Source organism: Pleurodeles waltl, chromosome 1_1 (assembly GCF_031143425.1).
Source record: "Pleurodeles waltl isolate 20211129_DDA chromosome 1_1, aPleWal1.hap1.20221129, whole genome shotgun sequence".
Classification (NCBI taxonomy): domain Eukaryota; kingdom Metazoa; phylum Chordata; class Amphibia; order Caudata; family Salamandridae; genus Pleurodeles; species Pleurodeles waltl.
Window position 1 is genome coordinate 140,347,713 of NC_090436.1, and position 15,083 is coordinate 140,362,795.

At 40.4% G+C, this 15,083-nt stretch overlaps 1 protein-coding gene across 5 annotated transcripts in view; it reads left to right on the plus strand.

Moving 5' to 3' along the window:
- The window catches only part of CTIF (cap binding complex dependent translation initiation factor), a 758,204-nt gene that overhangs the window by 181,199 nt on the left and 561,922 nt on the right, over positions 1 to 15,083 (plus strand). For 3 of the 5 annotated variants that reach the window (XM_069219121.1, XM_069219132.1, XM_069219123.1), the window contains exon 5: positions 7,531 to 7,635. The exons of the other annotated variants lie outside the window; for them this stretch is intronic. In XM_069219121.1, the coding sequence (XP_069075222.1) occupies positions 7,531 to 7,635 (105 nt within the window). The remainder of the gene's footprint in view (positions 1 to 7,530; positions 7,636 to 15,083) is intronic. 5 annotated transcript variants of the gene reach the window in all.

Sequence of the window (15,083 nt, forward strand, 5' to 3'; positions counted from 1 at the left end):
TAAGATAGTGGCAAAAAGAGATACTACTAATGCTCTATTTTGTGGTAGTGTGGTCGAGCAGTAGGCTTATCAAAGGAGTAGTGTTAAGCATTTGTTGTACATACATACAGGCAATAAATGAGGAACACACACTCAGAAACAATTCCAGGCCAATAGGTTTTGTTATAGAAAAATATCTTTTCTTAGTTTATTTTAAGAACCACAGGTTCAAATTCTACATGTAATATCTCATTTGAAAGGTATTGCAGGTAAGTACTTTAGGAACTTTGAATAATTACAGTAGCATATATACTTTTCACATAAAACACAAATAGCTGTTTTAAAAGTGGACACAGTGCAATTTTCACAGTTCCTGGGGGAGGTAAAGTATTGTTAGGTTTTGCTGGTAAGTAAACCACCTACGGGGTTAAGATTGGGGTCCAAGGTAGCCCACCGTTGGGGGTTCAGAGCAACCCCAAAGTTACCACACCAGCAGCTCAGGGCCGGTCAGGTGCAGAGTTCAAAGCGGTGCCCAAAACGCATAGGCTTCAATGGAGAGAAGGGGGTGCCCCGGTTCCAGTCTGCCAGCAGGTAAGTACCCGCTTCTTCGGAGGGCAGACCAGGGGGGTTTTTGTAGGGCACCGGGGGGGACACAAGTTCACACAAAAAGTACACCCTCAGCGGCACTGGGGCGGCCGGGTGCAGTGTAGAAACAAGCGTCGGGTTTCCAATGTAAATCAATGGGAGACCAAGGGGTCTCTTCAGCGATGCAGGCAAGGCGGGGGCTCCTCGGGGTAGCCACCACCTGGGCAAGGGAGAGGGCCTCCTGGGGGTCACTCCTGCACTGAAGTTCCGATTCTTCAGGTGCTGGGGGCTGCGGGTGCAGGGTCTTTTCCAGCCGTCGGGATTTCAGAGTCAGGCAGTCGCGGTCAGGGGGAGCCTGGGGATTCCCTCTGCAGGCGTCGCTGTGGGGGCTCAAGGGGGAAAACTTTGGTTACTCACAGTCTCAGAGTCGCCGGAGGGTCCTCCCTGAGGTGTTGGTTCTCCACCAGTCGAGTCGGGGTCGCCGGGTGCAGTGTTGCAAGTCTCACGCTTCTTGCGGGGATAGGAGGGGTCTTTAAATCTGCTCCTCTGAAACAAAGTTGCAGTCTTTTTGGAACAGGGCCGCTGTCCTCTGGAGTTTCTTGTTCCTCTTGAAGCAGGGCAGTCCTCTGAGGATTCAGAGGTCGCTGGTCCTGGAGAAAGCGTCGCTGGAGCAGGTTTCTTTAGAAGGCAGGAGACAGGCCGGTAGGACTGGGGCCAAAGCAGTTGGTGTCTTCTTTCTTCTTCTGCAGGGGTTTTCAGCTCAGCAGTCTTCTTCTTCGGTAAGTTGCAGGAATCTAAATTCTTAGGTTCAGGGGAGCCCTTAAATACTAAATTTAAGGGCGTGTTTAGGTCTGGGGGGTTAGTAGCCAATGGCTACTAGCCCTGAGGGTGGGTACACCCTCTTTGTGCCTCATCCCAAGGGGAGGGGGTCACATTCCTATCCCTATTGGGGGAATCCTCCATTCTAAAAGTTAGAGTCAGTTCAGCTCAGGACACCTTAGGGGCTGTCCTGACTGGCCAGTGACTCCTCCTTGTTATTCTCATTATCTCCTCCGGCCTTGCCGCCAAAAGTGGGCCGTGGCCGGAGGGGGCGGGCAACTCCACTAGCTGGAGTGCCCTGCAGTGCTGGAACAGAACAAAGGGGGTAAGCCTTTGAGGCTCACCGCCAGGTGTTACAGCTCCTGCCTGGGGGAGGTGATAGCATCTCCACCCAGTGCAGGCTTTGTTACAGGCCACAGAGTGACAAAGGCACTCTCCCCATGTGGCCAGCAACATGTCTCGAGTGTGGCAGGCTGCTAGAACAAGTCAGCCTACACGGGTAGTTGGTTAAGGTTTCAGGGGGCACCTCTAAGGTGCCCTCTGGGGTGTATTTTACAATAAAATGTACACTGGCATCAGTGTGCATTTATTGTGCTGAGAAGTTTGATACCAAACTTCCCAGTTTTCAGTGTAGCCATTATGGTGCTGTGGAGTTCGTGTTTGACAGACTCCCAGACCATATACTCTTATGGCTACCCTGCACTTACAATGTCTAAGGTTTTGCTTAGACACTGTAGGGGCACAGTGCTCATGCACTGGTGCCCTCACCTATGGTATAGTGCACCCTGCCTTAGGGCTGTAAGGCCTGCTAGAGGGGTGACTTATCTATACTGCATAGGCAGTGTGAGGTTGGCATGGCACCCTGAGGGGAGTGCCATGTCGACTTACTCGTTTTGTTCTCACCAGCACACACAAGCTGGCAAGCAGTGTGTCTGTGCTGAGTGAGGGGTCCCCAGGGTGGCATAAGCTATGCTGCAGCCCTTAGAGACCTTCCCTGGCATCAGGGCCCTTGGTACCAGGGGTACCAGTTACAAGGGACTTACCTGGATGCCAGGGTGTGCCAATTGTGTAGAACAAAAGTACAGGTTAGGGAAAGAACACTGGTGCTGGGGCCTGGTTAGCAGGCCTCAGCACACTTTCAATTCAAAACATAGCATCAGCAAAGGCAAAAAGTCAGGGGGAACCATGCCAAGGAGGCATTTCCTTACATGTACTTAAACAAGAATGCAGTACCATAAACAACTTAGAATAAAATATGTATGGCTTGAATCAAATTTACTAAAAAAAAATTAATCATTAAAAACAAGGAAGGTATACTACGACACAAACATCTGTCATTAAAATCAACAGTGAGTACAGGAGAAATGTGCTTACAATCTATGTTACTACGTGGGGAAAAGCACTAAAAATAGTAAATTACGGAGGACGAAACTGAGCTGAACCTTGGTAGACATCTGTCATTGTTGGCAGACTATGGCCCAGTTAGAAACAACGGTTCTTCCTGGGCCATAGCAGGTAATAAGCAGGAAAGGAGACCTTGGGATCAAATACGAATGAGAAAACTCCACATTTTCAAACCAGCAGGAAATGCAAAGTGTACGTAGAAGGAGAGAGGAATGAAGGCCTCTACACTAGATGACAGACTACTAGAAGTAAAATCTCAACGTGCAACCCAACTACCTGAGGAAGCCGACTTGTGTTGCACTTCCTGGGCACTAATCGGGTCTGAAAGCACCACTGTTGTCAAACTAGACCCGGCCACTCAGACATTCCCTCTACAGAGAGGTCCTAAAACCACCCGCAGCAGGTGTTAGATGCCACCTACCACTCTCGCACAGAGGCATCTCACTTGAGAGTCTCTCCTTCCTGGCACTTCATAGACCATCTGTCACTCCATTGCCCAGCATGATGCAACTCTAATCGCTACACTGTCCTCTCCAGTTACTCATGCTGTCGCTTGAACAAGGATGTGCCTCAAAACTACATCAGACTTGACTTACATTGTTGAGTAATGTCACTGATGATGAGCTGGAATCCTTACTATAAGCCTGACCCACATCCAGTCTGATAGACCTTAATAGTGGCATAGCACTGACTTTGCCCTCCAAGAAAATTAATCCCTCAAGGCCACCAAGCTGCAGGGAGCACATTTGGGTGCAAATACGTTACAAGGTATTCTTCCTGTGCTCCTTGAATGAGACCATTGCACAGCCCACTAAACATGCAAAGGGCTTGTGGGAACATTCTTTACCTTCCCATTTCCAGTGCACACTGAGGCCATTCCTAATTCTGAAGTGGAAGAGGAGGCTGTCACTGGTCCATTATCTTTTCTGTCTGAGGTGAATGCAGCTCAAGGTGCCACCCCAGTTCAGGTGTCCTACTGATCCCAATAGTTTATCATTGTCACCATTATGGGCTGACCTCCCTGAACCAAATCCCATACGACCCATCATTATCTTGTAATAAGCTTATATGGTTTGTGACTGGTAGCTCATCACATATGGGACCAACCATCTCCAATAACAGTAAAACGTATAATCGCTTCGAGTGGGAAAGAGCAACCGAAAAGCTGAAAAGAACAACCATACCTACCATCCTATTTCTGTATCAAACCATGGATGCCACATTTTTCTCCCTAGCTGATTCTAAAGAGTCAGACTTTGCCCCCCACTGACACCATGAGCTCCATTTTACTGCGCACAGCCACCTTCATTCCACCATTATTCAACACACTCTCTTTGGTGGCTTGGTCAATAAAAAGTCTGTCCTTTGTCTTTGCATGTCCCTCCTCTAGGTGACAGTGACCAGACTGACGTCATGAACAAGAGCAACCTCTGGCTCCAGCACAGTCCTTTCCATTTATGACCATTCATTTAGGATAGTCTTTTATTGGATGTGCTGTTTTTGGGATTCCAGATTGTTAAGCTAAGGAATAGAGAGGTCACAGTCTTGATGTGGGTTGTGACTGAGCTGAGTCAAAGAAAAATAATGTATCCTCTGTTAGGCAGACTTGTTTATGTGGGGACTACCTGGCTCACCCTCGGAAACCATCTGTGTAACGTAGAGTGCAGTGGCATTGAATTCAGCTGCATACAGTGCAGCATAGTAGAATAAAGTGGCATAGATTAGAGTGGTGCATAGAAGAGTGCAGTACCGTAGAGTGCAGTGACACAGTGCAGTAGCATAGAGTGATGTGGAGGGGCGTATAGTTGGGTGATGCAGAGTAGAGTCTAGTGGCATAGAGTGCAATGACATAGAGTGGTGCAGAGTAAAGTAGCATTGAATAGTACAAAGTAAAGTATAGTGCCATAGAGTGCAGTAGCGTAGAGTAGTGTAGAAAAAGTGGCGTCAAGTTCAGTGGCTGAAAATGCAGAGTTGCAGAGCAGAGTGTCAGAGTGCAGTGGTGTAGATTGCCATTAAGTACAGTGATGTAGAGTGCAGTGACAGAGTGCAGTGTTTAAGAGTAGAGTGGCACAGAATGCAGTGGTGTGGAGTGATGAAGAGTGGAACAGAGTGGTGTAGAGCGCAGTTGGGTGGAGTGGTATAGATTGTAATGGAGTAGAGTGCAGTGACATAAAGTGCAGTGGTGCAGAGTAGATTAGAGTGGCATACAATGGATTGGCATAAAGTGGAGTGGCATAGAGTTGAGTGTTACAGAGTAAAATGCAGTGGCGTAGAGTACAGTGGCGTAGAGTGGAGTTGTGCAGAGTAGTTTGGTGTGGCCTAGACTGGGGTGGTGTAGAGGGCATTGGCTAAGAGTAAAGTGGTGAAGAGTGCACTGGCATAGCATAGAGTGGTGCAGGGTAGAGTAGAGTGGGATAGTGTGAGGTGGCATAGAGTGGAATCGTGCAGTGGTGTGGAGTAGTACAGAGTAGAGTGCAGAGGTGTGGAGTGGCGTAGAGTGGAGTATTCATGGTGTGGTAGCACACTGCCATTACAGAAAACAAATTTTCATTTGAAATTACCATTACATTTGCACAGACATACAGTTTTACTAACAAAACTATACAGTGCACAGATGGAAATGTGTGGAAATTGCAACACCTAGTATATTGATTTGTTTGATCACATTACAGTATTTGTTTCCCACACACTTCAGAAATAATACAAAATGGGCTTCATTTGTGTTCCTAATTCTGATGTATTCTGAAATACTGGCATAGTTTATTTAAAGTTGTTGTGTGCTAGCAAAAACTCTTTCCTACCCCCAGTATCCTGCAAGATTGTCACATAAACAAGCACTCTCGTAAGACAGCACCTGAAATTTGACCTCTGTCACAGCAAATGTGGCAGGATTTACAGGCCTGTTTACAGTAAGGGAGCACTCGGAAGGGTACTGTAAATAATCTTTTGGCAAGGAAAGGTACAAACCCAAGCTGGGCAGCCTAAAACAAATAAAAACAGCAAATAGAAAGCAAGAAAATGTGAGTTACAAACCACAAAGCCAATGGCAAGCAAATGGCAGAATGCGTTCCTAGGTCAGCTTTCTGAATGTCCCCAAAATACCTTTAGCAAACCAAACAGCTGCTTTGTCTGGTCAGCTGTAACCTAAAAATGGCTTCTAAACCTCAGAAATACATGCAACTTAACATGAATGTTCATACGAATACATTCTTTTGTTAAAAAATGACTTTGAAATTCAAGAGAAAACTGTATTAGTACACGTTAAGACCCATTAAGATATTGGCATAGTTATAATAATAATGAAGTAATACTATGAAGGCCCAGAAAGGACTTATTTCACTTTCTCAGTGGTCTACTGGGCTCAGCAAACCACGATATCTGTGACTGCATTTAAATAAAGTAACTTTTTCCATGAAGCTCTCGTTCCATAAAGGAAACAGGCTGCATTTAAAAGGAAACTATTCTTTTACATTCTTAAAGGCTAAGGGGTCTAATGGGAACCCCTTCCCTGTTGCAAATTGTTACCATCCCAATGTAGGAGTCAATAACTTTTCAATGTTTTGCAGAACATTAATGCATACCATGACAAATCACTGCTTAGAAGGGCTTCCCTAAACGTGCCCCTTACAAATAGTGATTAGTTATTCTTTCTAAACTCTTTGCGATTTGGTTCTGAACCTCAAAATGGGGTTTAGTACATTGAAAAATGTCATCTAACCCAGTGGCTTTGCAAGTCTCTGGCTTTGCTGCAGCAATATGGCTTTGTTCATCTGCCCCATTGTCCTTTATTTGAGGCAAGTAGAGAAAATGTTTCTTCCGCTCTTGCATCCCATACTGCAGCATTGTGCAACTGTGTGCAGTTTGCTTACAGTGGTATCAGTTATGCCATTTTTAAAACAAAACATTTTGTTTTACAGGACAGAACATGGGTAACTCTAGCTTAGTTAGCCAACCTCAGTGACACGATAAGACAATTTCCAGACATCCAGATCAAAACAAGTTTGGTTAATATTTCTAAAGGGGTGGGGGATGTTCCTAATACAAATCCTGATTTGCAGAATCCAGACTGTAATGCAAATCCACTAAGCTTGCACCAAAGCACTTACCTGATGAACTTTTGTGAATTATGACAGTACTCACAAATCATTATATGGCATTTCCCACACTGGAAGCATACAAAAATAACTTTGTGTGGTGTTATTCTTTGTTGGTGGGATATGGGAGGGAACACATAAATATTCACTGGAGGGGAGGGTGTAGAGGTAGGAGTTTTTTTCAAATATGTTTTTTCTGTAGAGGAAAAATTAATTTACAATACACATTTCACTCTTATTACTTATGTACTCTGACAACATATCCGTGGTACCGTATGACTTTTCTTGACTTCTCTGGTCCATGAGATGTTTGTGAAGCTCATAAAAGTTGTAAATTTCCAACACTTTGAAAAACATTTTGTGAATCAGGCTCTGTGACTGGGGAGATATGTATACAACAGTTTTTGTCTAAAGGGGTAAATTTGTTCTGTGTGAGGTGGTTGGGTGACATTGTTCACAGAAAACATTTTGTGTTTGGACTTAGAGCATCTTGTGATCTGACAGATTTGTACAGCCTGAAAAAAAGACCACAATTTACCTTAAGCCTTGGTAAAAAAATTTATAATTGTATTTTTCAGTTCAACGTGCAAAGTTTGTGCCTGAGAGTTCTCCTCTGATGTAATGTGCTACTCAACGTTTCTTTCCCTAGTGGTGCATCTTGGGATTTCCAGCCCGAAAAGTTGGGCTTTACACAGTTTCACCGGAAGCACCGCAACACCCCTAAACATCCGCTCCCTCAGATAGACAGAGAAGGGTAAGAACTATTGTGCGCAAGGTCTGTTCTATGAGCGTCGTATTTTGGTGGAGGGATATGTTGATGTAAAGTTGTCTTGTTGTAATGGCTGATCTGTAAGAAGGGGAGCTGTTTCTTTGGTTATATTTAGTTTGGGGTATAGAATATCATTCAGTTTTAAGAATCGATACATAAACTCTGGGTTCATTTAAAGCTTGGTAATTAAAAATATGCACTTTTAAATATTTTTTTAGGTGATACTAGTAGCCATTTTAACGGTTGAGTGGTCATTGGTTTTGGTGTTAGGATGGTGGGTTTGTGTACATCTCTCTGTCATTGTACCAACATTAGTTACTGCAGATTGTCCTTTGTCTTTAGTGAGCTGTTTTTTCTGTTTTTTATTCTCCAAGGTCTAGTCATGTCTTTAAGACTCACCTTTGACCTTTGGATTGTCTGCCCCTAACAACAGTGTCTTTTTGCTTGTGGTTAACTCTTCAATCTACTCCTTACTTGTGAGAGTGATTTAATTTGATCTCTTGTGTAACTGATTAAACAGTAACAATGGTATCTCCTTGATGCTCCTTTTTAAGTGGGCTGTTTGAACTACTGTTTCAGAGGTCTTTGGTTAATTGCATCTTGCTGGGAATATTTTAGTTTAGCTTCCCCCCGAGAAAATGTTAATAAGGTATCATGGTTCCTTCCCAATGCTTTGTTCAAATTAATTTAATGCACTAAACATTTCTGCATTGAACCTACCCCACATTCAGCTTATGTTATCATCTTATGGTGATCTCTATGGAAGACAGTCTCAAAAGTATGACCTAGGCCCATCTTTTTGTGTTCATGTGCCTTATACCCTTCAAAGACCATAGGAGCTCTGAAGTGAAAGGAATGCATCTAATCTGTATAAATCCATTTAGGTTTCTCTGTTGATCAGAGATTAGCAGTAGAGGCTAACCACATACTGTTATTGTCTTTTATCATGTTGGTTATTGCATGTGTTCCTTTGTGATTGGTGTAACTTCAGTTACTGAAGGACTTCCAAGTATTCCTAACTGGAGATAGCCTGCAGAGGTTTGTGTCAATATCTTACATTTGGTCAATGGGATGTACAGAGTAGAGTCAGGGAAGTACCTACAGAATGGAGTGTAGAAACTAATTGACAGATCTCGAAGATCTCAAAAGTAGAATTTTGAAGAATGTTTTATTATACAGTCTCACAATTTAGTTACACAATTTAGCTGCTTGTTCAGAAAAATACAATCAGAAACACTTCCAAATCAGATGCGTCAACAGAACTAAAAATCCGAATTCTGAAACAAAGTGTGCGTTTTTCATCTCTTTCAAACATTCACCCATAGAACCCATTCTTTTCATAAACATTGACCAGTGGGAAAGCATCCACTTTTGATCTTGGAAGTGTAAAGCGTTCATTTCCGTTTTAATCTATCTGGAGTATGTAACAGTTGGTTGATGACCTAAAAATGCAACATGATTTGGGTTCATGATTGTAGAGGTAGGCATGTTTTATTAGCCCTGCTGATTATGCAAATGCTCACTCTCTTCACTCTATCTGAGAGCAACAACTATGACAGTTTCAACTAGAAATACGCAGTTCTTTAATGCTGAAATCAGAAACTACAAATTAAACATCATGGAAAAATCTAAATATTAAGACCCAGAATACAAAAATTAATCAAGTTAGCTAGGCACAAGCTTCACCATTTAATTAATAATCAAAAGGGTTGAGACACAGCACTGTGGCCTTGTGAGTCTCATAAGAGGATACACCTTGTGCACATAAAAAACTTTCATTGGACAGAAGTCAAAATCAAAATGATTTATTCAAATTTCAGAATACTTACAGAAGGCAAAACGTAGTTAGTCAAGTTCAAATCATCATCAGCATTGCATCAGATAACAAAACTTTGACAGTATTAGCATAAGGTCTACTTCCAAAGTGAATATACAGCCAGATTTAAGTATGATTCAGCAAGAGGACTTGCATAATATCTGCACAGTTGAAAGTCAAGAAAAGTCCAAGTATAATTCAATATTTAGACTCGCCCAGAGTCTGCGCAGTTTGTAAAGCAAGAAAAGTCCAAATATAAATCAACAGACAGACCAATGTGGACTCTACCTTCAGGATAGTAAGCTAATAGGTTTAGTATAAACCAACAAGCAAAATGACAGAGACAGCTCAGTTTCAAATACTAGAAAAGTCTGGCACACATCTCAAAAAGGGCACATTTTATAGGTTTTAGGTAGAGAAAGCCACACATTGATCTTGGTGAGATTTGACATAACAGGGCTGTTCTAATAGTTACATGCACATAAACCAATAGCTTTTCAAAAAAATATATAACATTATAAATATTTGGGAACACCTACATTCATGCTTAATAATGAGGTGATAATAAGAAATTAAGGAAATAACATGACATTTGTTCAATAAATAGAAATAATAGACAGTACAGCTGGTGAACAAATTCTTAGAGCAAAAATGTGTAAAGAACCTTGAATTTACTTCAAATACAGAAACATTCTGTACATGGCTTCCTTCTTGATGAACACAAATTAATACATTTCAGCTCGACTAATAAACATCACCATGAAATGAACTGTATTTAGCTTTTTTCTGAAATAGAAAGAAAAAAGAAGAGAAGCATTCATATATAAAACCTGTTCATGTAATTTAAGAGAAAACTTCTTTCTGTCCCTGAAACGAATATCTGTGCAGGCTGACTTTCGTTTAGTCATGTTAATTGAAGCCTGGCCATGCTAACTAAAACAAATTTAAAGTAAGTATTAGTTTTTATTAAATAAAAATGCTTCCACACTTCCTGCCTCAGATTTCAGAATCAACACTAAATTACTGTACAGTACACTGCAACATTTCATCAGTCATTCTCAGCTTCTTTGATTTTGTGTTCTCCATCCATAAGGCCTTCATTTCACCGTAAACTGGCTTTGATGTTGTCAAGTGCAATTGCTATCTTTTCTTTTTCTGATCATTTTTTTTCACAATCACATTTCAAACCTCTTTTAAAACCAATAATTTCTAAGAGTTTTAATACTCAAATTTAATCTATTACATTCAATTGTATTACTGTTAATTGTGTTAGTATTTTCTTTTGTGAGTCACCACCTACATCACCAACCTTTCCAATTCCCTTTCCAATTTTACTGAACTGTGAACCATCTGTTTTCCATACACTAGTCTCTCCCAAGGTTTTAGTTTCACTTGCAATATTAGTCCAGCACCGTTGAACCTGTTATTTGGCACACTCTACCTTTGTCTGCCAACAAACTATCCAAAGCTAATCTGTTTTGTATTACCATTACATGAATAGCAACCATTTCTTTATTAATTTTGGTTAATGCACCTGCATTATTAGCATCTATGTGATCCACCAAAGTAGGCAATTTACTAATCTTTACCCCAATCAAAGCCACCCTAATAGGTAGAGGAATCAATGCAGCAAACACATCCATAAGCATTGGACCAAATCCACACTTCACTCTCTAAAAACTCATGACTCATTTTATCCAACTCATTAGTATGATATATTTTGGGGAACATTAATGCTAGATAACGAGATCTGGCTAGTTATTTAGAAGACTAAAATAAGCCATTTTACTGCAGATGTGATAAATGCCTCTAAATATGGAATCATCACCCAACATACAATCACTATCAACTGTATAATTATAACCTCACTTACTGACTCCAGTAGTAACTGAAGCATACATTCTGTAACGTTTCTCTAGCATCATACATACAACTCTTTTCTTCTCCTGTGAAATCCTAAGCCTAGAATGTACCTGTGAATTTCTAACATTAGCCTATACTTCCCCTTTGAGCTATATCTCCATCGCTTCAGCAGCATTTGTACAATTAGTCACTCTCTTCTGATTATATTCACTCATAATGTTATGTTCTACATCAGTTAGTTTACACACACATTCCCTTTCATCACTGCTATTAGTTTTAGAACTGTTAAACATAATGGGACTATCTTGTGTATTAGTAACATCCACATTTTCTGCTTCATGCAACTTATCTATAGGAAGATTATCATTTATTTTTAACTCACAGAGAAAGTCTTGTCCTAACAAAATAGCAACATAAACATTAAAAGAAAGACCATAGGGAAAGAGATGTATATATGTATCACCTTCTTAAACGTACAGGGCAAGTCAGCACAGACATAATAACTAGACATTTTTATAATTACCCTATATTAATTTAGCAGAGTTGCATACGTATTTTCTTCAAAGTTTCCATTAGAACTATTTACATCATCTAATCTTCTATGTCTGTTATTATGTTGCATAATATTGTGGTGAATGAAAGCATTTTCACCAGGACAATACATATTCACTGAAATACCAATGAATGGCAATAATACTAAAATCCCAATAACTATTGTTAAAGCCAAGCTAAATCTTTCTTCATTTGTAACCATCTTCGTTCAATAAATCTGAATTTAAATAGAACCTAAATCTCAAAACTAAGGTGTGAAATTCCAAACAAATCTCCAAAATGTTAGTTTAAACTAATGGTAGCCATCTAGTAAAACAATCCATCAGAAATGTTGATGTGAGCAGGAAAAGCAAAATAATATGGTCAAAATATTTTCATTAGTTCAAATGTGCTTCTTATTAGGCGTACGTGAGAAAAATCTATCTTGAACTAGATACCTAAATAAGTAGAAAATCAGTTTTCTTCAGATGCAGGCGTTTAGCGATGGGCAGAATTCTTAAATGTGAACACAGATAAAACAAACATTTTAATCCTACGAGTTGTGCAGGCACGGATAGGGAGTTTTCAAAAAACATTTCTTTCTTTTTAAAACTCAAAAATTCAGCTCCATCATTTCATCAGTACATTTTTCAATGTCAATTTCCTTTTACCTGAGTTCATGCCAATTCATTGAGATTCTTCAAACAGAAATTGACAGTCTCTCAGATCAACCTATCTTTTTTCTGATTCATTGTTTGTTAGATATAACCATTCATGAGCTGCATATTTCTTGTTTGGCACACTTGCTGTTGTTGCTCTTCTAATTTAAGGTTTTTCAAGATCTTTGTCATTCAGATGTGATATTGCTTCAAGTAATTTTCCTTCAATTCTCTTCAGACTCTCGGATCTTTTCAACACTCTCCTTTGTTCTCTATCGCCTTCGGACCAACAAGCTTGCATCAAACTTTCAGCTTCGGTCACTTTTGCTCCACTGTCCTCTTTTCCATTTTCCCTTGGTTCTTGGCTTGCAACTGGAACACCTTGAGTTGCTCCTGGGGTTTTCAGAGTTCAGGTTTTTGAAGTTTGATTTTCTTGTTTTAATTTAATTGTTATTGCTGTTTTTTGTTCTTCTTCATAAACTCCTTGTTCTCCCCTCTCTGGAGCCACAGAACAAACTTCTACATCTACAGTCTTCCTTCTCTTCATATGAGGTGTGTGGATCAAATGCAGCAAACCTCCACATTTTACAAATGTGTTTGTTTTCAAGATCACTTGCTATGCGCCTTTCGAACGAGACTCCAAACACGTCTTCCTAACTTGCTTCTTCACCATGGCTCAGTCTCCATACTCTAGGTCGTGGCAGGGCTCTTCACTTGTCGAAGGTGTATTAAGTTTCACCTGGCAAGATGATCAGTAGTATTCAGAAGACCAGCTGAAAATATATCAGGGTTCTTCATGCCCCTTTCCTTCAGCACTTTGTGAGGAGTTCATCCTGTGCTTTTAATGGATGTGCTTCTTATACTTGGTAGAATCAGAGGAAGGGCATCTGGCTATTTCAGTGATATTGAGGCACAAACTTTTGTCAGTTTTGCTTTTATCATACCGTTGACCCTCTTTACTACATCTGATGCTTCAGGATCATACTGCAATGGTATTTCTGCTCTACTTTTAGTGCCATGCAGAGTACATTTATCTCCTCATTTTTAAATTAGTTCCTCTAACTGATTCCAAAGCAGTTGTGATGCCAAATCTACTGATCGACTCCATCATTAATACTTGTGTGACAGTACGTGCATTGTGATGCCTAGTTCAGTATGCCTCAATTCACCTACTAAAAAGACAATCACTAAAATGTAACACCAACCATTATAGGGTGACATCACTTACAAAACCTATTTGTAATCTTGTGAAAGGACCTTCTATTCTCCCATGTGACTCATAGTCACTCTTGTTTTCCTGCCAGCATTTACCTGCTGCCAAATGACACATCTCTGACGTAGATTCTCAAAAGTAATCCTAAAATGAAGATTAATTCATGACTTTTTAAAGGTAGCTGCCAAGGAAGTTGCTGCACTATTTTTCATACAACCATTCAGGGCTGTGGTTTCTAAATCCAGTTTTGCAGAAAAATATGCAATGGGACATTTTGCCACTCCATGCTGCTAGTATAAAACAGAAAGTGTTCACCATTTCTTTTAATGGCTAAATAAATTAAAACCTTTCTTGTAATTGGATATTTCTAGTACAGTTGTGCCTCACACACACTGTTCGAGCTGTAGGAAGGCTTTGATGCATTCATCATCCAAAGGGCACCTGCTTCCCCACATCATTGTGAGTCAACCTCTGTTGAGGCTTAGCAGTCAAGGAAACGTTTTGAATCCACTGACGACTGTAGCAATAATTCCAAAAATCACCCCCACCTCTCTTCGGACATCTATCTCACTCCCTTTTTAATTTGGTGTCCCAAAAAAAGAATGAATTACTTTTCTAAAGAACTTGATATTTTTCAAAATAAAGTTATAGCATGAGACATGACATGAGATGCTGACACATTGCACCGTACACATATCTCTATTATCATCCCAAAATAAAAAACACATCACAGTTTTGATCAACCAGTTCCATTACATAACCAATTCAATCCTCACTAGTACATATTAGTTTCAGTTCATGGGTGCAAGTATGCCTTTTTTGCACAGTTTTGCAACTTGGCAACAACTTAGAAATACTTTGTCATTTCAGCCAAATGATTTAATAGAGCTATTCTGTCAAGTGTATAGCATTCTCTCTGCTATCATCAGGTCATCAATCCACATTACCAGCACTGAATCACAGGTAAAATTTAAATATTCGTAATTATTCTTGAGTATTTGTAAAAACTTCAGAGGACTCTGGGTGTACTATTGTGTACTTCTACACGAAACAAAAGCCCTATTTTGGAACCTGAACACAAAAAGGATACTGGATATCCTCATGAAGAGGAATAGAGAAAAGTGCTTGACAAAGGTCTAGGATAGTATACCACTCAGCTTCTGCAGGAATAAGAAATAAAGTTACTGCTGAATTCAATACCATTGGACAACATGGGATCACTATATCATTCATTTATCACAAGTCTTGTACTATACACTCTGTTTCTATATTCCCTTGATCGGAGAGTTACGTGGACTCTCTGGCACATCTTTTATACTTTCATTTTCAATCACTTTGTCAATAACTGGTG